The 26402-nt window shown below is 56.1% G+C and overlaps 1 protein-coding gene across 1 annotated transcript; it reads left to right on the forward strand.

Annotated features, from left to right (window-relative positions):
* Positions 1-355: 355 nt before the first annotated feature.
* RHCG (Rh family C glycoprotein) lies at positions 356-21287 on the forward strand (the record flags this gene model as incomplete). Its single annotated transcript, XM_080808473.1, has 10 exons — positions 356-539; positions 8997-9183; positions 12336-12486; positions 15720-15867; positions 16705-16871; positions 18236-18373; positions 18493-18629; positions 18932-19056; positions 19278-19351; positions 21219-21287. The coding sequence occupies 10 exons, from the start codon at positions 356-358 to the stop codon at positions 21285-21287; spliced, it is 1380 nt and encodes a 459-aa protein (XP_080664599.1).
* Between the last annotated feature and the right edge of the window lie 5115 nt (positions 21288-26402).

The following is a 26402-nucleotide window of genomic DNA, read 5'->3' on the forward strand; positions in this document are numbered from 1 at the left end:
TGGGAGGCTGACAATTCACCTTTTCCTGTCCGGGGTCCGGAACAAAAGGGGACAGACCAGCGGCCCAGGTATCGAGGGGACCCGCGGAAGTTGGGGCGCCTCGATCCCCGCCCACTTGCCCACTCGGCCCCTGACCCGGGAGCTTCAGGAAGGCCCCCGGGGGGGAGGCGAGCCCCGAGCCCATGGGTCCCCTCGCCGGTTGGGCGAGCGCGCGGGCGGCACCCGGGTCAGCTGTTCCGCCACCGTCCGCGCCCGCCCCGCCCCTTCCCCGGTCTTATAAGCCTCTCCCGCCTGCGAGCGTGGGTCCGAGCTGCCCGCTGCCCTCCCCGGCCAGGCGCCCCGCCCTCCCCGCAGCATGGTCTGGAACACCAACCTCCGCTGGCGGCTGCCGGTCACCTGCCTGCTCCTGCAGGTGGCCATGGTGGTCCTCTTCGGCGTGTTTGTGCGCTACGAGGCCGATGCCGACGCCCACTGGACCGACAGTAAGGCGCAACACAACACCAGCGACCTGGAGAACGAATTCTACTACCGCTACCCGAGTAAGTCCCGCCACCCCGCAAGCCCGCCAGAGGCATCCCTGCAGGTCCCCGCGGCGTCCCCCGCCGAGAGCCCTGCCTCGCTGCACCTGCACAGTCGGCTGCCCGGGAACAGAGGGCGGGAGGGGGCTGGAGCAGGAGAAGCTGCTGGTCCTCCCTGCTCCCTCCCTTGGAGCCCCGTGGTCCTCCCCACTCAGCCTTCCCAACCGAGCGGCCCCCCCCCCCCCCCCCCCCGCCTCTGGAGAGCTCGCTTGAGAAAGGGCCACGTGCGCACTAACTCCTTTTCCCTGCGTTAAACAAAGAGGGAAAACTCCCCAGGGGGTGCTCCCTCCAGGGGCCATCAGAGTCCTCCAACCTCCCTGTCAGAGGGCCCTACTTGTCCTCCAAAGACCCGAGTCCCATCTCAGTCACCAGCCGGGGGGGGGACACCGGCTCCCTTGTCCAGCTGCACCCATCAAGTCAAGGTCCCAAATCTTGGGCTGGTCTTGGTCCCAAGTCAAGGGCTGCAGGATGGCTGTGGGCAGAGGTGTGCAGGGAGAGGCATGCGGGACCACGGCACCTGCCCGCCTTCTGGCTTGGAGAGGAAGAAGGGGCATCCTGAATTCCCTGGTGTCTGTGCTACTGTGGTTAAGAGCATGGGCTTGGAATCACCAGACCTCACTTTTGTCACGATTCCGCCATTGACCAGGTGGGTGGCCTTAGGCACGGGTCAACCTCACTGAGACTGCATTTCCACCTCTGCCTTACTGGGCTGGGGAGAGGCTGGCGTGAGATAGTGCCCGTCGGGCTCTGGCACTGGGCTGGCCATGGAGCCCTCACTTCTTAAGGGAGCACTTAGTGGAGGAGCATTGAGCCCAGATGCCCTGGGACTCGGGAGTTGGAAAAACTGGCTCAAGGTCACTCAGGTCAGCCCAACCTCCAAACTCTCAGCCCAGGGCTCTTTCCATACCCGTGTGCTTTCCGACTGCCCACACCATCCACCAGCAGCCAATGACAGTCATTCCAACTTGGTGCTCTCGTGGTCATAGACTGTTAGTCTCGGCACGGACCCTAAAGCTTGTCGGCAACAGCCACCTCTCCCAACTGGCGTTCCCTCCATGGCTTGAAAATCCTCAGTGATGGGAGCCTTTAGCTCCAGAAATAACATGTCACTTAGATCCAGATAAATAACAGCATACATTCAGGATGACGGCCTGCATGAACAAAGACGAGAGTGAGGGGGCGGCCAACTCAGTGGGAGCCAGCCATATTAAATGGCTGCCAAAAAGCTACCGCAACCACAGGCTACATTAATAGAAATATGGTGCCTAGAAGAAGGGAGGTGATGGAAGGGGGGTGTACTCTGTGCTGGTTGAGACCACAGCCTCTACTGGGCTCTACTCAGGGTCGTGTTTTAAGAGATCTTGACAGCTGTGGCCTTAGCATTTGGACTCTAAATCTGCCCTTCACTGCCCACCTTGACTCTCCTTGGACTGAGTCCGCAAATAGAGAGGCAGGCCAGCTGGAGACCCTCCTTTGCCTGCTCCACTCCTTCTCGCTGGCTCTTGCTTATCTCTTAGCCAAAAAGCCAGCCTCCCAGCAAAGCACAGGAGGCAAGGTCTCCCATGGGCATTCATGGGTCCTTGATGGGTCCAGGCAGTGGAAAGTCTCAAAGCCCTCAAATGGAAGCTACAGAACCTTCCCAACAAGAGGTGTGGTCCTTGCATCTCCGCAGCTTCTATCCCCATCCCATCCACATCCACCTTCATTTATCAATCACTTAACTAGGGGGTGGCCATATAATTTATCAACCAATGACACTTTGGAGAGTGAGGAGGTGGGGGAGTTGTGCTAGTAGTCATTTGCCAGGACACACACGTAAACCACGACTCCTCCAAGAGACCAAGACTTAACGGCCGCTCTGGAGGAACAAGTTGCGTATCCTGGGTCTCTGACCCCAAAGGGCTCCCAGACTCATTGAGAGCACCCCAACACCCTGTCCTCAATGGGGGTCAGGTTCTCTGGGCACTTCTCTTCCACTTCTTGGAAGGTAGTGGGACAGTGGGGGCGTGGGGAAGCAGGGCGGGCATGCGGGGAGCACGTTGAGTGGTGCAGAGTGGCTCAAGGGTAGGGTTTGTGAAAGGGATAGGAGGAAACGAGGCAGCCATCAAGGCGGGCTTGAGTTTCCCCTGCCGTTTCCCCATGGGTGCTGAGAAGCTCTTGGTCACCACGCAGGAAGTGACAGAGAGGAGAGGAGTACAGAGAGAGACCCTTGGCCTCGGGACTCCTTGGCAAGTAGTGGCAACAAGGCAAGCTAGCAGGCATGCGTTCTCTCCTTGGATGCCCCCACCGCCCCAGAAGGAAGGCAGGGTCGAGGTTCCCATTTTATACACAAGGAGACCAAGGCCAGGGAGGGAGAGTGACTGGGAAACCAGAGAGCCCACATAGGAGCCCTGGGTTCCTCCCCCTTCACTCTCCTTCCTCCTGGCACCTTTCCCGTTCCCCACCCCTCACCCTTTTCTGGTCCACCTGGTCGTGGTGATTGCGTTAGGGGTAGAGGGCAGGCGGCCTCTTGGTGCCGGTGGGGCTCCGGTATGGCAGTTCCCAGGGGCCAGGGATGAGGCTGTGCCCTTCTGGTACCTTCTGGGTTCTTGGCGCTAGGCTGTCCACACACCTGTGTGGGCCTCATTCCTTCCCTGGGGGATTAGTGGAGCCTGCTGGGCATCTCAGGTTTCCAGAAGAGTCCGGCTCCAGCTGGCTTGGGCTGGGGCTCAGGAAGGCCTCGGGACGGCTCCCCAGGCATGGGCCCCTCAGCAGGCAGCAGGCACCGAGCCAGCTGGGGACCTGCCCTGACAGTGCCCTCTAGCCCGTGCTCCTCACGGGCTAGAGCTCTGAGGCCTCAGTGGCTGTTGGAAGGGTCCGGGGGAATCTGGCTTGAGGAAGAACCCTCAGAGTCTGCGCTCCTGAAACTTCATGCAAAGACTGCAGGAGGAGTGGACGTATTTCTAGGACATGACCCAGGGCAGACGCTGCCGTAGTTTCAACCCCAGAAAGACTGTTTCATGAAGCCACGGCAGCCAGGCTCACTCTGCAATCCTGGGACCTGCCCCCTCAGACCCGGCTCCATTTAGTAAAGGACAAGCTTGCCCACAAGTCTCAGAGGGCAGCACAACCTGGACTGTGGAATTCAACAGATCTGGGTCTCTCACTAAATGGAGTGAGCCTCAGTATGCTCGTCTGTGAAGTGGGACAACCTGGACTGTGGAATTCAACAGATCTGGGTCTCTCACTAAATGGAGTGAGCCTCAGTATGCTCGTCTGTGAAGTGGGACTGTTATTTATTGCGCTGGCTCTCCAGGAAAACTGAAGAGGACAGGGGACCCGTAGGGCCCATCTGGGGGCAGGAAGTGAGGGGACAGTGAATGCTGGTCTCAGGTGTCCTCAGAGGGGAGTGAGTGCTCTGGCGCTGAAGGGACGCGAGTGGAGGCTCAGCATCTCTTTAGAGATATGGCCAAGGTGTGTGTCCCTGAATATTAGTTTGTCCCTAAATGTGAGCATTTAAATTCCTCTGTGCTTTCCCCACTTACAAGTGCTTTTTGCAGGCTCTGTCAGGCAGAGCATTTCTTTCCATCTTGTGGTGCCCAAATGGACCTTAGAGATGTGCCCAGCACTCTGGGCGCCAGTGGCAGGGACAGGGACTGGCCGAGCCCTCCCACCCCACAGCCCACCTGCTTTCCCAGGGCCTCTGCGCCATTGCCAGGAGATTGTGCGGTGACTGGGTCGGCTCTGAGGTGTGGGGGAGGTGGACACAGAGCCTTGGGGAAGTGCCGGACTGGCCAGGAGGACTCCAAGGGAAAGTCTGGGCCTGCCCGGCCCGCAGAGAGTGGGAAGGGAGCAGCACCCACCCGCACCAGGCAGGGCTCCATGCTCTCTGTGCTGGAGCAGCAGAGGGGAGGAAGCTGCTGTGGTCCAGTGGCACGGGAGAGGGAGACTCGTATTTCAGAGTCAAGGCCGGCTTCACTGGGGACACGTCTTGGAGGTGGGGGAACAGGGGCCCCTCCAGACCTAGGAAGGAAGTGGAGAAGGGGAGAGTGAGAGCTGCTGTGTACTGGTGCCCCCTTGTGGCAGCTTTCGTGGCTGCAAGCCAGCATGCCTGTCCTGCCCCGTTGGTTTTGGGGGAAAGCTCTTTGGGTAGAGCAGACAGATTCTGTGTGGCGCAGGACTGCTGTGTCACCCCAGGCTGAGGAAAGAGAGGGGGAAAGGGAGGTGTCTCACCACCTTCCACTGATCTACAGCAAGTCGCCAACTCCGCGAAACACAAAGACAGCCTTGAAGGAGAAAAGAGAAATAGTAGCTAATATGATTGATCAATTTGCAAAAGAGCCAGGCCTCTACCCAGGGCTGGATGAAGTCATTACATGTGCACCCCAGAACTCTGGCGTGAGCACTTCCCAAACACATGGACTAAACCCACTTTACAGAATAAGAAACTGCAGATCCGAGAGATGATGTCCTTCCCAAAGGTCACACAATCGGGACCTTCAAACCATTACTAGTAAAAGCATTTTAGGAAGCACCCAACCTTATGAAACATAAATTATTCAACTGGTAGGTTGGGGTTCTAAATTAGGACCACTGTGGGAGAGAAACAGAAAGGGAGCGAGAGAATGAACGGGGAGGTGCCCAAGGAGAGGGAAGCTGGAGTCTGCGTGCTCCAAGTGGGGCAGGAAAAAAGAGACACCCCCAGAGAGGGGCAAAGAGAGAGGTCAGGATAGCCGGGGAGTAAGGGGAGTCACGGAGGACAGAGAACTGGCAAGAGGGGGCAGGCAGAGATGGTGTGCCGAGAAGGGGAGGGCGTCAGGCAGCCCTCAAATTGAAGCTATTCCCCAAGAGGCCCCCCCCACCATATCCACCCTCAGCCCCTGCCCACATGGTTCCTCTCTGCCACCAAACAGCCGAAAGGCCCCCACCCTCTGTGACGCTGCCTCTTACCGGGGATTCCTCCCACCCCCTGCCAGAGCCTTCCCTGTCCAGCCTGCTGGCTTCAAAGGCAGGCCAGCTCTCAGCTGCTGTCTCCCCCTCACTGTGCCCACATTCTGACTCACAGCTCCATCTGTGGGCCTGTACCCCCCACCCCGGTCTCAGATCCCCACTTCACCCCGCACAGCCAGGCCTCTGTCCCTCTCACCTGCCCTGCCCACCCCACCGTGGTCCTCTCAACTCCAAGGCCAGCACTAGACCCAGCCCCTCCCTCCCACTCCACGACCAGCTCCCAGATCCCCCTGTCTATCGGCAGCCCTGCCCTCCTACCAGCTCCCCTCCCTGCTGCTGGAACTGGAGTCGGAAAGTGTCACCTCCCTCTTTCACACCTCTCCTCCAGTCTGCCACCCATCCGTTCTTCCCAAGAATAACCATGATGCCACGTATGGTGCCTCACACGCATTAGCTCAGATCCCCCCCACAACAGTTGGAAACGTGATAAACCATGAAGCGCGGTAATACACGAAATCAGCCGCACACATTGTGAAACCTCCACCGAGCTGCTGTTGGTTCATGCAGACCTGCACAGGTCTCCAGAGAGTGGCTCACAGCACCCCACTGGGGTGAGACCCACGGCTCCCTGGCACCAGCTGGCATGCCTCCGCCCCCCACCCCCGGCACTGTGCCAGCACCTCCTCCCTAAGCCGCCTCCAGATGCCCGCTAGCCAAGGGGGCTGTAGCCGTGGCCTGGGCCCCAGGGAGACCTGTGGGGGCAGGCGTGGGCAGGCAAGGTTAGGGCTGCTGTAGCATCAGCACCGCTGCCGCCACCTCGGCCAGGCTCTCCACCCCAGGGCGCAGGAGGTGTCCGACTGCAGAGGGACCACAGCATCCCCTGACTGGCTGCTCAGCGGACACCCTCAGTGCTGCGGGGTGACAGCCGTCATCATTCATTCCATCACAGACAGTGACGGAGAGTCTCCCCTGCCCTTCTCCCAGGTGCTGGGGAACAGTGGCGCGAAGGAAACAGGCATGGCCTCGCCTTCTGGGAGTTTCCAGTCTGGCGGGCAGGACGAACACGCCTAACTGCAGACTGTCATAAGAACTAGAAAGGAAGGAAGAGGGGGCCGGGAGGGGGCGAACCGCCTTTAAACGGGAGGGTCAGGAGGGCCTCTGTGATGAGGCCATGTTTAGTTGAGATCTGTGGGAAAAGAAGTTGTTGGCCTCCATTTTGCGGGAACAGCATCCTGGGCAGGGGGAGGCCACAGCCAGAGACCCTAGTAGGGCTGAGGAATGCGCCAGACCTGTGCTGCTGGTGCATGGCGGGGAGGGGGAGCCAGGAATGAAGAAAGACCCTGCAGGTCCCGCCCACCTCTTTTCTTCTTTTACTTGGGAAGAATTTCAAATTTGCAAGAAGTTGCTAAAACAGAAGTAGCATAAAGAGCACTATATACTCTGTAACTCTGATTCAGAGACCTGCTCCTTCTCTTTCTACACACACACACACACACAGAGTTGTTTCCTCTGAACCACCTGCGGGTCAGTTACACATGCCATGGCCCTGTTGTCACCTTCATGACCCCAGGATGTGTCCTGAGCATGGAGGGATTCTCTTCCCTAACCAGGCTAATCAATTTCATCCATCTATGTTGTGTGATAGCTTAATAAACGGTTCCGATCTCATTTCCTCAACCGAATTTTCTAATTATTTTCTACTTTTGTTGACAACGACCTTCGCAGCTCTCCTCCCATTCCCCCCATCAAATCCAGAATCCAGTCCCGAGTTAGGTAGTGAATGTAGCTGGCATGTCTCCTTAGTCTCTTTTAACCTGGAACATTTCTGCCGCCTTTGTCTTTTACGACACTGACATTTTTCAAGACTACAGCCTCAGTGTGCGTGCGCGCACGTGCGTGCACCCACACACACACACACACCCTCTAATGGTACATTACTTGTTTTCTGTTTGATCTTCCTTGTAAATAGACTGGGATAATGCCTGCTGGGCTAGAATGCCATACAGGTGATAAGTTGCCTTCAGATTATCACATCTGAAGGCCCGTGGTAATCCACCTGTCCCTCATGAGTAAGGTTAATTTTGATCACCCCGTTGAGAAGTCGTCCTGTTTCTCCACTTCATAATTACTGGGTTGTGTTTTTTTTTTTTTTCCCCAGTCCCTTGCAACTCACAGTCTCTGGGGAGACTCTTGAAGACAATGCAAATGTTCTCCTCCCCATCAAAATTTCCCCCTGGATTCAGCATCCACTGATAAGAGTCTTTACTGTGAAAATCATGATTTTCCAACTTCAGCGCTCATTCCACATTTAACTGTCTGGCTCTCAGCATTCTGTTACCATCAAGAGCCTTCCCCACATTCTCACTTATTTCCTACTCCGAGTTGCTACTTTGTAATGGTTTTAATTTAGTACAGTACGTAATTATTTTGGTGCTCAAACCATCCCAGATTTGGCCAGTGGGAACCCTTCAATCTCGCTCCTGTGTCCTACAGACCCACACAGTACCTTATATTTTTTAACTGTCTTTGCTTCCCAAAGGTCCTTGCCCTCTATTTTAATTTTCTGGGACTCTAGAATCAGGTAACATTAGCCCTGGGAGGACAGTTACGATCACTCTAATCCATCCTTTGGTTTTATGGAGAAAACCGGCTGAGAGAGGGGAAGTAGGTTGTTAAGGCTAGACCCCAAAGTTGGCAGAAGAGTTGGTTCAAAACTCAGAATGAACCTATGCCTAAGTAATAACAAATAATAAACAATAAAGCAACAATAAATAATGACACTTGTCCAGTTTGAACTCCTGTTATGGGACGGACACTGCTAGGTGGTGTACCTGCACACCCGCATTTAATCTCTGCAGGCTTTGTAAGCATTACAGAGGGCACCGAAAGCCAAGGATGCTACCTGACTTTCCAGAGTCATCTGCGCCCCGGATGGAGGAACTGGGGTCCAGATTCGGGTCTCCCTGATGCAAGAAAGTGTACTTGCTGGGGGTGGAGGTGGGATGTGACATTCATGGGGTGAGGGGGGATGATCAACTCATGTGCTTGGCCCCTCCAGAGACGCAGACCCAGTGGAGACTAACTTCTCTGTACTAAAAAAAAAAAACGGAGTTGAGGGGGCAAGGCCGCAGAAAGTCTGGGTTCTAGACCCTAGATTCTAGGTGTGAGCCACAGCCTGGCGCCAATTTTGCGCTCTAGCACGGCACGGTCTGTCTTGGCATTAGAACGAGGGTTCTGTAGTGGGAGCCTCACCTCGGCCCCGCCCCCCCCCCCCAAGCCCAGACCCCTCCAGGGGTTCTTAGGACAAGACGCAGGCTGTGGCGGTTCTACCTGCAGCAACTGCGCCTGGGCCCCGGGATCCAGATGCAGAGAGGGGAGGAGGGGGTCCGGGAGGCTACCAGGGGGCCAGGAGTCCCGGAAGACACCAGGCGCTGCGCTAGGCAGCGCGGGCCCAGACCACCGAGACCCCGGGCTGCGCTCTCCCCGCAGGCTTCCAGGACGTGCACGTGATGATCTTCGTGGGCTTCGGCTTCCTCATGACTTTCCTGCAGCGCTACGGTTACAGCTCTGTGGGCTTCAACTTCCTGCTGGCGGCCTTCGGCATCCAATGGGCGCTGCTCATGCAGGGCTGGTTCCACTCCTACCACGAAGGCTACATTCACGTGGGCGTGGAAAAGTGAGCGCGGGGCGGGCCCCGGGGCCAGGGGGCGGGCCCGGCACGAGGGGGGGCGGGCCCGGGGCGGGGCCCGGGGCGAGGGCGGGCCCAGGGCGCGGGGCCCAGAGGGCGAGGGGGCGGGTGTGCGAAGGAACACTCACTCTGCTTGGAGGACCAAGTCCACAGAAAGGGTTTAGAGGCAAATTGCCATAACACCACGTCACATCCAGGGCACCAACGGGGGGTCATATGCCAGGTGTCTGAAATTTAAAAAACCTGCCAAATACTTGCAAGATACTCATTCACTCAAGCTGGTCAGTGACTTAAGTCTTCTTCTTCTTCTTTTTTTTTTTTTTAAGATTTTATTTATTCATTTGACAGAAAGAAGTCACAAGTAGGCAGAGAGGCAGCCAGAGAGAGAGGAGGAAGCAGGCTCCCTGCTGAGCAGAGAGCCCGATGTGGGGCTCGATCCCAGGACCCTGAGATCATGACCTGAGCCAAAGGCAGAGGCTTAACACACTGAGCCACCCAGGCGCCCCGACTTAAGTCTTCTTAAGTGACTTAAGAGAAACTGGAAAAACAGTTGAGAAGATAGAAAATGTGTTGGAATCAGTCAGTCTTTTGTATATAAAACCGTTGACATGCATATCACCATGCAGTTCAAAATACACAAGAAAAGTCTCAATCCCAAAACTGTAGACCCCAAAAATAAAAACACCTGTAATATATTTAGCTGGCCAACCCAGCAAGAGATCTATGGCTAGTTGAAAAAACAGAAGCATACAACTTTTTAAAAATCTTCAAAGGGGATCATCATAAACTTTGTCAGTTGGAAGTGTGTGGTGAACCAGTTATGGGGCAAGTTGGTCACTCGACAAACTGAGATTTTGGCAAATTGGTTTTCAGGGAGTTGATTTCCAGCAACCGAGCTGGAGCCAGTCCTGGTGCTCAGGGCTGGATGACCATGTTGTCCCCAGACCCTCCTCCTGGCTTCTGTCCTGTCCCCGCTAAAGAGTATTCCAGGTCCCACCTGTCGCTGCAGGGCGATGCCCTCAGGCTCTGGCCCAGCCTCCATGGGCTCTCCTGAGATAGGACATGCAAGCCTCCATCTCCAGGGAACTGATGAGCCAAGATGTGGGCTTTTCTGCTCTCCCTCTCCCTTCTTCCCAATGGTCACGTCTGTCCGATGGGTCTTCTGGCTATAGTTATGGGAACGTGCGCAAATAACACAGCCTCTCTAAGCCCCCGTGGTCCATCTCTATGATGTGGCTAGTAATAGTACCTGTCCCCTCAGGTTTGGGTGTGGTTCAGGCGGGCCTATGCAGTGCCTAGCGGGTGTCTCCCTGCCTGGCACTTAGTAACGGCCATGATTCCTCCAGTCAGGCCCTGTGTGAGGCCCTGGGGACACAGCAGTAAACAAGGCTCATAGGGAAGCCGAGGTTCCAAGGAACATCCTCATCTTGGGAGGGACCCTGACAGCCGGCCCCATTCCACAGCCTGGCCCTACAATTAGCTGACTCCTTACTTCTCACCTCCTGATTCTCTCACACACCTGAGCATGGGGCTGGGGCACTTCTGGATGCGAATATCTTGAGGAAGAAGCCTCTATTGTCTCTGTACCCACCCCCACCCCATTAACAACTCTCATGAGTCTGCCTTGGAATCCTTGACAGCTTTGCTGCTGGTTGAGCACAGAAACGCCTGGGTTAGGCAGGCATGTGGATGGAACCAGGGTGTCCTTTGGCCCCACGACATCTGCCTGGCTGTCTGCCTCTCCATCAGCCTTCTGCTGGCTGGCTGGGCCTTCAGGGTCCAGACTTAAGAAGGACTGAGTTAGGGCGCCTGGGTGGCTCGGTGGGTTAAGCCTCTGCCTTCCCTCGGGTCATGATCCCAGGGTCCTGGGATGGAGCCCCGCATTGGGCTCTCTGCTCAGCAGGGAGCCTGCTTTCCCCCCCCCTTTCTCTGCCTGCCTCTCAGCCTACTTGTAATCTCTCTCTCGGTTAAATAAACAAATAAATAAATCTTAAAAAAAAAAAAAAAAAAAGACCACAACCAGAGCTCTGATCAAACAGTGCAGCCTGCTCTGCCTTTAAAAGAAGGACTGAGTTGCTCCTCTGCCTCTGTTCTCTCTGTTGGCTTTCCTGCCCCCCTCGACCCAGCCGCCAGCTCCCTCCCTACCTCCTGCAGGAAGGCCTCTCTTTCTTCCGGGGACACAGATCCTCTCTCCCAGGAAAGGTGAAGAGGAGGTCATGAGACCTCTAACCCAAGTAGGGCCCTGGCAAACAGAAGCACTTTACATGTGTAAAGTGAGAGATAAGGGTCTGGAGGTGGAGACCACACCTGCGTGGAGGAATCTAGGAAGGCTTCCTGAAAAAGGAGGCAGTCAGAGGTTGTTCTGGAAGGGCAGGTAGAGGATGGAGGGCAAGACAAGCCCTCACATAAGGGGCATGTACTAGAACAGCAGCCAGATGACTTGGGCCTTGAACACAAGCTCCCTGAGGGGGCACTGGGATGGGGGCCACGGAGGAAGGGTGTGGCATCTGGTACGGGCCGTGGCTGTGATGGCCCTTTCACGTGCTATTTCTTTTCACTCCTAGAATAGCTTTAAGATACTCTGTGCTGGGGGTGGTGGTGGTAATGGGTGAACCCCATGATGGGTTTTAAGGAGGGCACAGATTGCATGGAGCACTGGGTGTTATATGTAAGCAAGGAAGCATGGAACATTATATCAAAAACTGTATCAAAAACTAGGGGCACCTGGGTGGCTCAGTGGGTTAAGCCTCTGCCTTCAGCTCAGGTCATGATCCCAGGGTCCTGGGATCGAGCCCCGCATCGGGCTCTCTGCTCAGGGGGAGCCTGCTTCCTCCTCTCTCTCTGCCTGCCTCTCTGCCTACTTGGGATCTCTGTCTGTCAAATAAATAAATAAAATCTTTAAAAAAAAAGAATAAAAAAAAAACTAATGATGTACTGTATGGTAACTAACAGAATATTAAAAAAAAAAAAAAAAAAAAAAAGATACTGTGTGCTCGTGACCACACCATGAAACTAAGGCTCAGAAAGGTTAAGCCACAAAGCCAAAAGCACAGATGGCCAACGTTCAGATTCAAACCCAGGACTCAGAGTGCCACTTTTTGCTGTTGCCTCAGACCCTCCCCTGACCTGTCTCCCCACAGCCTCATCAATGCGGACTTCTGCGTGGGCTCTGTCTGTGTGGCCTTTGGGGCAATTCTGGGCAAAGTCAGCCCTGTCCAGCTACTCATCATGACTCTCTTCCAAGTGACCCTCTTTTCAGTGAATGAGTACATCCTCCTCAGTCTGCTAGAGGTGAGCAGGGCTCAAGGATGGTGGTGCAGGGGGACACATAGTGTGACAGCAGGGGAGGAGAGAAAAGGAGGGCCAGGGAGGCATGCTGGCTGGATTCAGTTCACCCTTGGCCTGTCACTTAACCTTCTGAACCTCACAGTCTCCTTATCACTAAAAGGAGAGTAATGACATTTATTTGGGCAGGGATGGTGGTCCACCTAGCCAATCAGATCAGCACGTTGGCAGAGCAGGGGTTCCTCATATGGTGGTTTTCTCCCTCCTTTCTCTTTCCAGCATATCAGATGGAAAGAGTGGGTGTTCCTGCACACACACACCTCATTCCCAGTTTGCTCTGTCAAGAAAAGGACCCAGTAGATTGGAGGGGCACGTCTCCAAAGAAGGATCCTAGGGGAAAAGCCATGGTAGACATGGACAGCCGCATAGGTTGTGTCCTGCACAACTCCAGAGATGACATTCATGGAGACTATGGCAGGAATGACGCCCCTTGAAGTCGGCCGATTCAATGGCCCAAGTAAGGGGCACCTTAGACCTCTGACTCTAGCTCGGAAACCTCTTTGGTACCTTTGCAGGGGTGAAGGTCATTCAGGGACCTCATCCATTTCTTTTTTTTTTTTTTAAGATTTTATTTATTTATTTGACAGAGAGAGATCACAAGTATGCAGAGAGGCAGGTAGAGAGAGAGGAAGGGAAGCAGGCTCCCTGCTGAGCAGAGAGCCCGACATGGGGCTCGATCCCAGGACCCTGAGATCACAACCCGAGCCGAAGGCAGAGGCTTTAACCCAATGAGCCACCCAGGCGCCCCAGACCTCATCCATTTCTTAGTCCCCAACTCCTCTACATTTGGACTCTGCCTGGCACATTTCTGCCCCCTACAAGGGGTAGAGATTTTTTTGTTTCTGTTTTGTTTTCTCTTTTAGATCACACTACATTCATTCATTTTGTCATTTTCTTCAGCCACCGGACTGGTCCAAGCCATCATATCTCTTTCTCCTAACTCATTTCCCTATCTTCATCCTTGCCCTACTCGCTGCCTCAGGCCAATCTCCACCAGCAGCCATGGAGACCTGTTAATAATGCATGTAAGACCATTCCCCTGATCCAAACCCTCCAGTGGCTTTTAAAATTTCACTTTGAGTAAAATCCAAATTTGTTGTAAAGCCCCACATGTTCTGCCCCCAGCCTTCCCCTCCAAGCTTATAATCTACTCTCTCCCCATCTCTCCGTGCTTTGGCCACGCCCTGCTGTCTGCTCTTCAACCATCATGCTTGGTCCCACCTCAGGGCCTTTGCACTTGCTATTCCCTTTGCCTGGAATGCTCGTCCCTCCGTCATTTTCATTACTGAGGTCTCAGCTGGAATATTACCTCTTCAGAGAGGCCCTCCCAGATTCCCCCCGCCCCACAGTGTTGGCCTCTATCTTACTGCCCCCCCACCCCAAGTCACTATCTCTCACATTGACTTGGTTCATTTTCTTCGTAAACTTTCTCCTTTTCTGATAAACCTGATGTGTCTGGGCCGTCGGAATCTCCAGTACCTAGTTCAATGCCTAATAAGGGCTCAACAAATATTTATCAAGTAAATGCATTTTGGAGTCTGACCACACATCGGACAAGGCTCCTGGCACCTCATACATGGGTGGGCAGACCTCTTTAGACCCTAAGGAGCTCACAATCTAGAGAGGGAGCTAGGAAGTCAGTAGACAGTAAGCACATAGTATAATGAGGAGTGGGGTCAGGGCCTTGATGGCCTAAAAGCGGGGGGGGGGGGGGTGTCTGAACCAGCAGGACAGGTCAGAGAGGCTTCCTGGAGGAAGAGATGTCAAAGCTAGAAGTCAAGCGGGAAATAACCAGGCGAAGGACTGAAGCAGAGGGAACAGTGAGTGCCTAGGCCTTGAGGGAGGCCCACGGTGAGAGGTTTCCTGTGGGCCGACCTGCTGGAAGAGGGTGTGCCAAGAATGAATCTTGGGCACAAGTTAAGAGGGTCTCAAAAATCCTCCCGACCTGCTACGGAAATTCTTTGAATGCATGACAACCTTTGAGTCTGTCTCTGTGCCAAGTCCCTGCTAACATGCAAGGAGCACTTGCCCTTGGCTGGTCCCATGCCCACATGGCTTACCTCATTAATCCTCACCTCTGAGACAGGTGCAATTATTATCCCCACTTTACAGAAGAGAAAGTTGAGGCTCGGAGGTTAAGGGGCTCAGCCCAGGTCCCAGAGCTAATAGAGGCACCCGTCAGGCTGGGAACCAGGAAACCCAGCTCGGCCGACAACTAACTAGCTCTGTGACCTTGGACAACACACTTAACCTCTCTGCCGGGATTTCCCCACCTACAGTGAAGGAGCAAGTCTGTGATTCTGATTGGACTGAATTTCCCCTGAGATTGGTTCTGAGTGGGGAGGAAGAGGAGGATAAAGAGAGAGGAGGTGGGGGCACGGGGAGGAAGGCTAAATCAACCAAGCCCCTGTGGGGTACCAGGCGCTCGCCAGGTGCCAGACACGAGTTGTCTAGTTTCACTGTTGAGACAGCCCTACTAAACAAGATAACCTGGTCTCCCCCACTTTGTGAAGGAGGAACTTGAGGCACCGAGTGGGGTAGGGCAGAAGGGGACAGAAGAGGAAGAAACGGATCTGCGTGCTCTGACTATAGGGGACAGAGGAGAGGAGGGTGGGGTGGGGATGGGCTGGGGGTGGGCGGTCAGCAGGAAGTTGTCAGGCAACAAGGGTGGCAGGATGCTAGGGAGATGAGGAGTGGCCTTCTAGACGGACTGGGGCTGGGCCAGGAGTGGTTGTGGAGGAAGCAATGTGGAGAGGGGAGGCCCAGAGGGAACGACAGGGCTCCCAGGAATTAAGACATAGTAGAAGCTAGTGGGTGACAAACTAGATAGGGGTGGGCCTGGGTTCTAGCCCTGATTCATCTCTTCCCGGTGCATGACTGAGCAAGGTCCTCTCCGAGCCTGGGGTTCCCCATCTGGGCACAATCCCATCTGCTGGGTGACGATGCCCTGGCATTTTGCTGACAGGCTCACAGCTTGGGCTCAGGGATCCCCACTTTCTCCGCTTCCCAACTGATGGGTCTGTGGGGGCCCTGAGCTCCAACCTGCAGCTTGGGGAGTCAGACAGATGGAGCTGTGTGTGTATGTGTGTGTGTGTGTTTCACGGGGGTGGGCAAGGAAAGTGCTAATAGTTGGGAGAGAGAGAGAAGGTATCAGAGTCTGACAGATCCCTACCCCCCAGGTAAAGGATGCAGGGGGCTCTATGACCATCCACACATTTGGCGCCTACTTTGGGCTCACAGTGACCTGGATCCTCTACCGGCCCGGCCTACATCAGAGCAAGGAGAGGCAGAAAGCTGTGTACCACTCGGACCTCTTTGCCATGATCGGTGAGAGCTGCTATAATGAATGAGGGCCACCGGGATGGGGGGAGATGGCCCAGGTGGTTACAGGCCATCATGATGCCTGAAGGCTGCCATGATGGGTGAGGACCTCTAGGATGCGCGAGGACCACCATGAGGAGTGAGAACCCCCATTTATGGGTGAGGGTCTCCAGGAGGAGTTCAGGCCGCCGTAATTACACCTGATCCCCACGTGGCCTGGTGGGTGGCAGGCAGTTCCTCTGGGGGAAAGGAAGAGGAGGGGTTGCCCGTAGACACCTCCAGGATCCCAGATGTTTCCCCCTTTTTCCTATGGAGCTGGAAGAAGTTGGTCACTCACCCCGTATTCCCTAGGATGCCCCAAAGCAGATGAAGTGGCAGCCAGAAATTGGTCAGTGCATCCCCTGGGCTAGGGCAAGGTGTGAATTCCTACTTCCTGTGTCCATTCGTTCCAGAGAATACATAAACCACCACCCATTCTGGTCTCCTAAAACCCAGCCCTGCCTTCAAGGAGCTCCTCACAGTATGGTGGAAGAGATGGCAATGTTACCAGATGATCTGACTACAGTAGGGAAAAAGATTCTCCCCGGGGAGGCATTTAGCCCAGTCCTGGGGCCAGGGTAGACTTCCTGGAGCAGAGGAGGGCGGAGTGGAAGTTAGGCAGGAAGGATGTTCTGGGAAGAGCCCCCAGCATGAGTAAAGCTGCAGGGCTGGGAAACTACTCCTGGGGCACATGAGTCTTGTGACACCTCTGGAACTAAAAGGACAGGAAGTCGGCCTAAGCTCTGTTGGGCCCATCTGACACCTCTTCCCCCTGGGCCCACCGGTCCTGTCTGGTCTGGCCAGGCACCCTCTTCCTGTGGATGTACTGGCCCAGCTTCAACTCAGCTGTGTCCAACCATGGAGACGCCCAGCACCGAGCTGCCATCAACACCTACTGCTCGTTGGCGGCCTGCGTGCTCACCTCGGTAGCACTGTCCAGCGCCTTGCACAAGAAGGGCAAGCTAGACATGGTGAGTGGTGGGGGCAGGGGGGAGACCGAGGAGCCCCAGGGGGAGGTGTGACTATAACTGCCTGTGCCCGGTGGGCATTGATCACCATGTCCAGCCAATGACTCTGTGAGGCAGGCAGCATCAGGGTGATCACACCCATCCTGCAGATGAAAAAACTGAGTCTCAGGGAGGAATGATTTGTTTGGATTCCATAGCTGGTTTTCTGCAGAGCCCAGAACCAGATTCCCAGATTCTGTTACGCTGGCTGCTCTGGGTGAGCGTCTCCTCCTCCCAGCCTGGGGTGCTGAGGGCCCCATCAGACCAGCCTGGTCCGGTTGCCAGGGGCATTTCTCCTCTGTTGGTCTTCCAATCCTCCAAACGCTGGTCCTCAGCCTTCCTAAAGCTGCCTCCACCTGCCCCGCCCCATACCCTCAGGAGGGGGACTCCTTTGATGTCTGTCTACTCCCCTGGGGAGGTTTGTGGGGGGATATGGTTTCGAAGTGTCCTTCCTCTCCCACCACTGGGACAGACCGTTCTGTCGTTAGTGGGGCGGGGCCAAACCCCATAGGTGTTGGTCGATTTTTCTATAAAAAGAAGACCACCTCTCTATTTCCCAGTCTGACACTAGCTTCTTGACGCGGGCATATGTGTGCTGGGACACTCACCATACAGAGAGGTAGGGACGCTCGCATCAGGGGAAAGAGAATCAGACAAACCCTGCGTGCGCCCAACACCCCCACGCAGACAAGGACACAGAATAGGGTCAAAGTCAGGGGCCCCAGGCTCCACACAGACCTGGATCAAGATACCTTTCTCCCCCTTGCAAGCTGGGTGGTCTCCCTGCACCTCCATTTCCTCCTCTGCAACCATCCAAAGATTACTGTCCTTACCTCCTGGGCTGGTTGTGGAGACGGACTGAAATCCTCCCCACAGCGCACAGCACAGTACCGGGAGCGGTCGGCCCCCAGAGGGGGTCAGCGGGCGCCGGTGCGGGCCCCCAGACGCCGACACGGGCGTGTGCGCATGCGTGGGGCCTCACAGGCGCCTGACGTCAGCAGACGTGGGTGTAGAGGCCATCAGACATGCGCACCAGCGCACACAGCGCTAGAGGGAAGGTGTAGACGTGCCAAGGGGGTTCACCCACCCCGACACGATTACGCCGATTTGTGTCCATGGACGATGGCCAGCCTGCTGGTGGGGGTGCCCAGTGCGCAGAGAGCACAGGAGCAGGCCCAGGCCGGCGCCCTCTGCGGTCTGCCGGCTTGCAAGATGCCCTCGGAGTCATCCCTGCCTCCCAGCGCCAGCGCCCCCAGACACGGCGTGCTGGAGCAGGCGGGCTCTGGGGACAGGACTGAGCTCCGGCCCGCCCTGCCCGCCCTACCCAGGTGCACATCCAGAACGCCACGCTTGCCGGAGGGGTGGCCGTGGGGACGGCCGCTGAAATGATGCTCATGCCTTACGGCTCCCTCATCGTTGGCTTCATCTGCGGCATCGTCTCCACCCTGGGTTTTGTGTACCTGACGGTGAGGACCCCAGGCCAGGGGTTGAGGGCTGGAGGATCCTGGGTTTGCGTGTATTTGGGGGCCTCCCCACACCCCTGCCACTGCTCAGGGCCTGAGTAGCACCCGTCTCCCCTGTCCAGCCATTCCTGGAGGCCCGGCTGCGGATCCAGGACACGTGCGGCATTCACAACCTGCACGGCATTCCCGGCATCATCGGTGCCATCGTGGGTGCGGTGACCGCGTCTTGCGCCACCACCGATGTGTATGGAATAAACGGGTAAGTATGGAGGAGGGACAGGGGAGCCTGAGCTCCCTCCTTCCTTCTCCATTCCTCCTTCCTGCTGTTCCTCCGGGGTCCAACATACCGTCTCTACCCCTAGCCTTCCCCAACCTGAACCACTGTCCATGGGCCTCTCTCCCCAAACTCTGTCCCTCCTCATGAATCTTAGAAACCATCTGATCTGTCCAGCGCACACGGGAAGGCTCAGAGCCTTGGTGGCCGCTCACAATTGTGGGCGACAGCAAGGGGTTTCTTGGCCTCCCTGTGCAGCCCTGATCTGCCCCCGATCTCCACCCCAGGCTTGCCCTTGCCTTTGGCTTTGATGGTTTCAAGACTAACTGGAACGCAAGCATGCAGGGCAAGTTTCAGGCTGCCGGTCTCTTTGTGTCCCTGGCCATGGCCTTGGTGGGCGGCGGCATCGTGGGTGAGTGGAAGTGGCTGGGCCAGAGAAGGCGGGGCTGCTGTGGGTGGGGGACCCCAGAGCATGTACCAGAGGTCAGCCCGGAGCCCACAGGAATCCTGTGCACGTGTGGCTTTGGGACTGAGTTGTGGGGTGGGGAGGGGGTGCTTCTCAGCTAAGAGGAAGGGCTGGGTAGGTTAAGAGGAGGTGGTTCCTGACCTTGTGTGACCCCCAACTTTCCTTAGGAATTATTCTGAAATTGCCAGTCTGGGGACAACCCGCTGATGAGAACTGCTTTGAGGATTCGGTCTACTGGGAGGTGAGTTCCAGGGACTGGTTCCCCTGCACAAAGGGAGTTATATCCCTTCTCCCCAGACCCAGCCCGCATCAGCCGAGCTGGGGCCTGAGGGACCGGAAGCTGCGGGTTGGGGACAGAGCCTGCATCACCCTGCTCCATCCAGAGGCTGTGTGTCTCCTGGGGGCCAAAGGCTTTATTCTAGAGCAGTCATTCCCAAAGTGTGGCAGCTTCCCAGGTGCCAGCCCAGAACTGTCACTGAATAGGGCCTCCTCATGGGAACAAGTTCCCAGCTGATTCTGGCCCAGAAAACTGAGGGTAGTTCCATTGCTTTCAGCATCCAGAGAAGTATCGGTACAGAAACTCAACTTGAGAAACATTGTTCTAGAAGCTGAAAGTAGTAAGATGTCACAGAACTCCGTTTCTTTAAAAACATGCCACAATTTGGGCTTTCTATGACTTGAGGCAGGGCTCCCTCCCAACGGATCCTTGTTGCAGGTGTTTACGGGCATTAGATGATGTATTTCCCCTCATGACACGGGGCAGGACGTAACCTGTGTCTGTGGCCCCTGTGACTCGGATTTGCCCATCACCAACTGTCATTTGGCTCTGTAATTTTAAAACCACACCAGAAAGTTTTCTGGGTCATTTTCACTGATATCCACTATAAGCCAATTTCATGTACACAACTAATAACATTTTTGAATTCATTCTCTTTAAAATGTCTATTATAAAATGAATAGAAGCCCATTAAGAGAAATCAGGAAATAGAGAAAAATGGAAAGAAATCCCATCACCCTAATTCAAGTACTGCTAATATTTTGGGTCTATGTTCCTCCAGTCTTTTTTTTTTTTTTTTAATCAGCCGAGACTTTTCTTAGCAGGGATTATATGCCCAGTTTGGGATCCTGCTCACTCACTCTGTCTCTCTTGTAAAAAGTATTCTGTGTCATTACATTCTTAATAAACTTTCTTCTTTTAGCAGCATTATTTTTATTCCGTATTTAAAGTCAGAACTTAAACTATTTTAGACACGACCATGGGAAATCACATGGATTTGCCACTAATGAAATAAACTAAAATATCTTATCAATTCCCATACAGAGGAGTTCATTCTTGGTTCTGTCTGGATCTTTATCATTCTTGGTTCACACATTCTAGCTGCTGCATACCCTCCAGCAGTGCTCTGTTTTGAGATCTAATTCTGTGTCCGTGGAAGTGGGCCACCATCAGGCCATCCGCTTGGCCCCTGGCCTCTGGCTGCTTTACCTGGGAGATGGGGTGGCCTTCCAGAGGATGTGGTGAGACAGATGTCCCCCAGGACCTCTGCTGAGGCCATCTTTAAGATTAAATCGAAGCCTTGAAGCCAGAGCAAGGCTGATCCACCCCACCCCCACTCCAGCTACCCATCCATTTCCGGCCTCCCCTGCATCTTACCCCACCTCACTTTTGGACCTGCCTGGTGTTCAGGGAGCTTGCCATGCTGTCTCTTCCTGGCACATTACCACTCATCTTTCAAAAGTGGGTTCATTCTGCACAACCGGAATTCCACACCCCACCCCAGGCGGGTTATCACCCTTTCGTGTGCGTTTGCAGCTCCTCTTGACACTGTGCCCATCACCTGAACGCTTTCCCATTGCTCTAAGTGGGGCAAGTGTCTCGTCCTTGCAGAGCCCCAGCACCCTGGACAGTGGCTGACCTGATGTAGAGGGCAGGATACCTGTGTGAAGGTCTGCCCTGCTTCTCTGCATGCGCTCTGCACAGTGATCACAAGGTGGCGCCCGCCACACACCATCCACCCCTCCAGACTTGGCCAGGTTGTTCTAGTCCTACCAGGGACACCCGCCTGGCCTGGGACAAGGCCCCTGGAGCTGCCCTCCTCTCTCCGCAGACCCCTGAGGAGCCAAAGAGCACGGTCTTGCATCCTGAGGACTCTACCCTCAAGCCCTCAGAACCTTAAACTCCCAGGCCAGATGAGAAGCAGGTGAGCATGGGCAGGTCCTCCCTGTGTCCCCCCCAGCCCCCTACCCCCACCCCCCGCTCTGGGAATTGGATGCCACCAGTAAAGGGGCAAAAAGAAAGCATCAAGAAATTCACCCCTCCTGCCTGGATTGGGGTGGGCACGTGGGGTTGGTGGCCTCAGAATGAGACTCCTAGCAAGCCAGACAGGTGGAAGGAACTAAAAAAAAGATCTAGGTGATCTGGCTACACACTTGCCTTTGCTGCTAACTGGTTGTGACTTTGAGGCCCTCCTCACCCAGAGACAGAGCCTTAATTTCCTCATCTCTAAAAGTGGAAATGACAGGTCTGGCTCTGTTCAGTCGATCGGCTCAAGCTAGTACTTCCTTTCTTCTCTCTTCTCTCCTTTCTTCTTCCCATCAGCTCACCTTTCCTTGCTCCTCTGTGGAATGCCCCAAGCCCTGCCTTTTGCATCTCGCCCTCCAGAGAGCTCCACTCGACAGGTGCAACTACTTCCCTCTTTCTAATAGATGAGAAAATGAAGGCTCAGAGAAGTGCAGGCTCTTCAAGGCCCCACAGAGCAAGTGGGGGGCATGGGATCCCTGCAGGTCATTTCCTTTGTACTCAGTAGTACTATTTGATCCCCTGCGAGGCCAGAGCTTGGAAAGAGCTGTGTCCGGGGCAAAAGGCTGAGTGATGGGGCAGAAGAGGATGTTGGGACTTAAGGACAGAGAAGAGTGAGGCTATGACCCCTTGCCTCTAATGCCCACCCTGTCCGGAAAAGGTAAAAGGGCCCGAGGGGCTACAGCAGGACCCACAGTGGCCCACTGCTCCTGGCTGTCTCCCTACAGGCTCCACAGACTGTCCCGGTGCTCCCAAAGGAGCCGTGCTGACCAAGCTGGGAACACAAGAGCAAGGCGAGCAGCACCCACTGCTGGCCTGGCCCAGGGTGCCTCCCTTTCCTCCCCCTTCGTCCCAGGGGGCCTGCCTGAGAATGGAGAAGGAAGAGCTATAGACAAAGTGGGCATCCAAGCCGGGTTCTGGCTGAGGAGACCTGCCTCCAGCGGTCTTGGTGGCCACATCCTGGGAAAAGCAGGCATGAGTGGGGCTGGGAGCTGGCTGTGGACCCGAGCCCTCCTAGGAGACAACTCAGCTGCCAGCCATCAACTGCTGGGCTCCTCCACTCTCTGCCTGCCCCTCGGCCAGCACCTCCCTTGCTCCCTGCGTCCCCCAGACCACTCCGTGCCATGCAGATGGTGGCCTCTGTGAATAAACGTTCTTGGTATTCTTTGTAGAATGGGTGTGAATACTTCAACAGGGCCAATCTGAGGGAGAAAAGGACCCAAGAGACCCGGCCTCCTGCCCCAGTCCTGCCCTCCCACACCACCCTGCCACCCACAATGCAAGGGAAATCATCCCAGGCTGAAGAGGAAGAATTTGGGGTGCTGGAGGCTGCCCGGCTTGGGGCCCCCTTCCAGGCTCACTTCTGGGCTTGGGCCTCTCTCCAAGGTTGACTTCATGTCAACCATCCCAGAAACACACCCATGTTTACTGTGCCCTTCATGTGACTGTGCTCCGGTTCAAGGGTACTCAGGCAGGGTGGGAGAATAGGGGGAAAGCCTCCTTCAGGCCAATCCCCTGACCCCAACCTCTCCCTCCATCCTCCCTGCCAAGCCAGCCTTCCCTCCCTCCACAGTGGGAGCTCTCCCCGCTTCCTGCAGCCAGCCACCACCCTGGGCAGACGAACACTTCCTACCCTCAGGGGGCTCACAGTCTAGCTGAGGACCTACCCGATGCCAGGGATCCACCCTCACCCCTGACAGCCATCCAGTTCCCCAGGGGGGCTTCCCAGAGTGGGTCACCGGAGCAGGGTTTTGGAGGCTGAATAGGAGTTTACCAGAACAGAGGCACAGGGACAGCAGGGGCAGAGACCCAGAGATAGGAATCAACATGGCGAGGTTTGCTATGGCTAAAAGAGACTTGAGGCAAAAGTGTGCCAGCTGGCCAATAAGATGCAGAATCCAGACCCTTTGTGGAGCAAAGACTCCAGGGAAGAAGGGGTGAGGGGAGCGGGAGGAGAAGGTCTCTCCTGCCTCCAAATCCGCCCTCCCCGCCCCCTCACAATTCACACATACATACATACACAGGCCTTCATTCTCCGTGCCAGAGGAGGGGAGGGGGAGGAGAAGGAGGGGAGGAGGGAGCTGAAATGCAACCTATTCATGTTCCCGCGATGTAACACCCCTCATTTTCCATGCTGGGTAAAGACAAAAACCCTTTACAACCTGTTTCTGGAACTTGTCAGCAGCTGCCAAGAGGAGCATGTTAATTAAACGTCGGCAAAGATGGAAGCTGGAGGCCCCGGCTCTAATTGGACAGTTTGCTTCACCGGATTGAAAAACATTGTGACAAAGGAGGAGGTGCGCGGCGGCGCGGCAGGGGTGCGGCGTGGCGAGGAAGGGAGCGGCGGCTTTGATTTCCGCGGAGCGGGGCCCCAGCCGCCCGCCCCCGGCCCGGCGGCCCCGCCCAGCGGCACGCCCACGAGGCCCGGGGAGGGGCCTGTCCGCGGGGGCGGGGGCGCGCCGGGGGAGACCCTCCCAGAGCCTGCCCCGGGAGCCCGCCCGCCGTCAGCCAGCGGGGATAGACCCGGTGCAAGACCGGGCTCTGAGGGGCTGGGGCGGGACCCCTCTTCCCCTCGCTCCCCATGACCTGACCTGGATCCTGGGGGGCTGTGCGGGGAGGGCACCGAGGGCAGGGGTCGATCTGTCGCCTCCATGCTCCGGGCCCTATGGAGGGAGACACCTGGGTCTAGACCCCTGTTGCCCAGACTCGCTCTGTCTCTCCTCTCGCGATCCCGGACGACATCTAAAAATTGTTGGCGCCTGCGAGGTTTGTCCTAAAAAAACACCCAGCACTGCAGAGCCTGGCGTTTCCAGCAGGACTGCGCGGGCTCCCAGAGACTGCGCCCCCCCTCCATCTGAATTTGCACCCCGGCTTTCCTCCTGGCCTTGACTCCCATATGATGACAGCAGCCATGGACTGATGCCAGTTGTGTGTGAGGCGCCCGGCTGAGTGCATGAGGCTCCCTCTTTGACCTCTCAGCCACCCTGACAGAAACTTGTTAGCACACCCATCTCACAGGTGGGGAGACTGAGGCCTGGATGATAAGTAACCCTTCGGAGGTCACAGGGTTATTAAAGATGGTGCTAGAGTGAGACTGGGGCCCAGGTCCCTCTGATTCCAACACCTCAACCTGAGCTCCAGACTGCTCTCTGGTCCAGCCCTGTGAAGGGCTTCGGGACAGTCTGAGAAGAGAGTGGGGTTCCTAAGAGGAGAAGATGCTTCTCGGGGCCTCCAGGCTGAGGGCCCTGAAGTATGGGGGTGCAGCAGCCTCGGGGGGGGTCACCCCGGAGGACGCTAGGCATGTTCCCTACCGGCCCATGCCCAACTTGCTCCTCCTGGGGGACGCGTGTTTCGCTAACAAGGCCAGAGCCCCATCTTCTGTCGCCTTCTGCCTTGGCCCCAGATTTGCCCCCTACCCCACCCTCATCCTAAGCGGCTGCCCAGGGGGAGGGGGGCCTCCATTTGGGGTGGGAAGCCAGGCCGGGGCCTTCGAGAACAAGTATGGGAAAAGGAGCCATTGTGGCTTAGCCTCGGGGATTAAGAGCTACAAAGTGGCTGTGGAGGGCTGAGTTCCCAGGGGGGGTAGACTGGGCAGCCTGTGCTGGAGCTGTCCGGGCTGCCCGCTGGGCCTAATCCCCTGGGAGCTGCAGCCTGAGCCCCAGAAATATAGATGCCGTGGAGAGAGGGTTGCCCTTGATGGGGTCACAAAGCCCAGAACTGGATGCCCAGAGTGGCCTCTCTGACGAAGGATGGTGATGGGGAAGGACGGGGCGTCCCCACGTGTCCCTCTCCTGGGCAGGGTATCTGTGTGGGACCCTCAAGATAGGGGACCCCATGTGTTAGGGGGTCGCCGACGCCCAACGTGTGTCTGAAGTTGAGGGCGTACCTTGAGGGGACTGGGGCCCGAGGGCAGCCACTGACCCGCTAAAGGTCCCCGACTGAGGACGTGAGGCGCGGACAAAGAGAAGCAGAGCCCCCACCAGCAGGCCCAAGTGGGTGCTAAGTGTGTGTGTGTGCGTGTGTGTGCGTGTGTGCGCACCATAGAGCGGGGGTGCTTGAGAAAGGCCCTTCAGAGGCGGCTGGAGGGGCTCTGCAAATTGTAATCAGATTAAGGGGGCCAATCACTTAGGGCTCTTGAAAAGGCCACACGGTTTCTAATCAGCCCTGAGCGCCCGGCCCACAAAGCCAGGGAGGAGCTCGGCGGGAGCCACCCGCTGGGGGGCCTCCGGGGTGGGGGCCGCTTTCTTCCCTCTCTGTCTCTCATAATTATGTCAATTTGCTAGCCAAATTGTTTGCTCGAGTGGACCAGGGGCTTGTGCCCCATTCATGTGGTAATGTGGGAACCCGCAGGCCTCCTGGCTGGGAAAATAGGAGGTACCCGGACCCTTCTCCGAGGAGCAGGCAGGCCTGGGGGTGTGAGGCACCCAGGCCTTGGGGACACCTCCGCACCAGTGTGGGGCTTTTCTCATGAACCCCAGAAGCTTCCAGCTTGAGTTGTGCTCCGGGATGTCCTTTTGGGTCTGAGAAAATGAAGGACGGGGAAGGAGGCAGGGACCCCAGAGGGGACAGAAGAGGTGGCCTCCAGGTTCCATTAGGATGAAGGTGGGCAGCTTGCTGTCCCTGTGCCTGGTCCGTTGTGGGCCAGGCCAGGTCTTGACAGTTAGAGAGCTGCGTGGGATCCAAGAGGGGGCAGAGATGGGGTCCTGAAAGAGAGAGCCGAAGCATGCATAGGACGGAGACGTGTGGAGACTCAGAGAAAGTTCTTCTCCATTCACCCAGCCTCCACGAAGGCACCAGCCCACAGTGTACCTCCTTGGCAAACAGCGGCTCTTTGAACCGGGGAGGTAGGCACTGGGCTTCCCATTTCACAGACCAAGAAACTGAGGCTCAGAGGAGCTAAGTGACTTGCCCAAAGCCACACAGCTAATAGGTGAAGAACAGAGATTTGAACCCAGCTCTGTCTGATCCTTCTACTCCTCCTGTCTCTCCCCCA

Source organism: Martes martes (assembly GCF_963455335.1).
Source record: "Martes martes genome assembly, chromosome: 7".
In the NCBI taxonomy this organism is placed as follows: Eukaryota; Metazoa; Chordata; class Mammalia; order Carnivora; family Mustelidae; genus Martes; species Martes martes.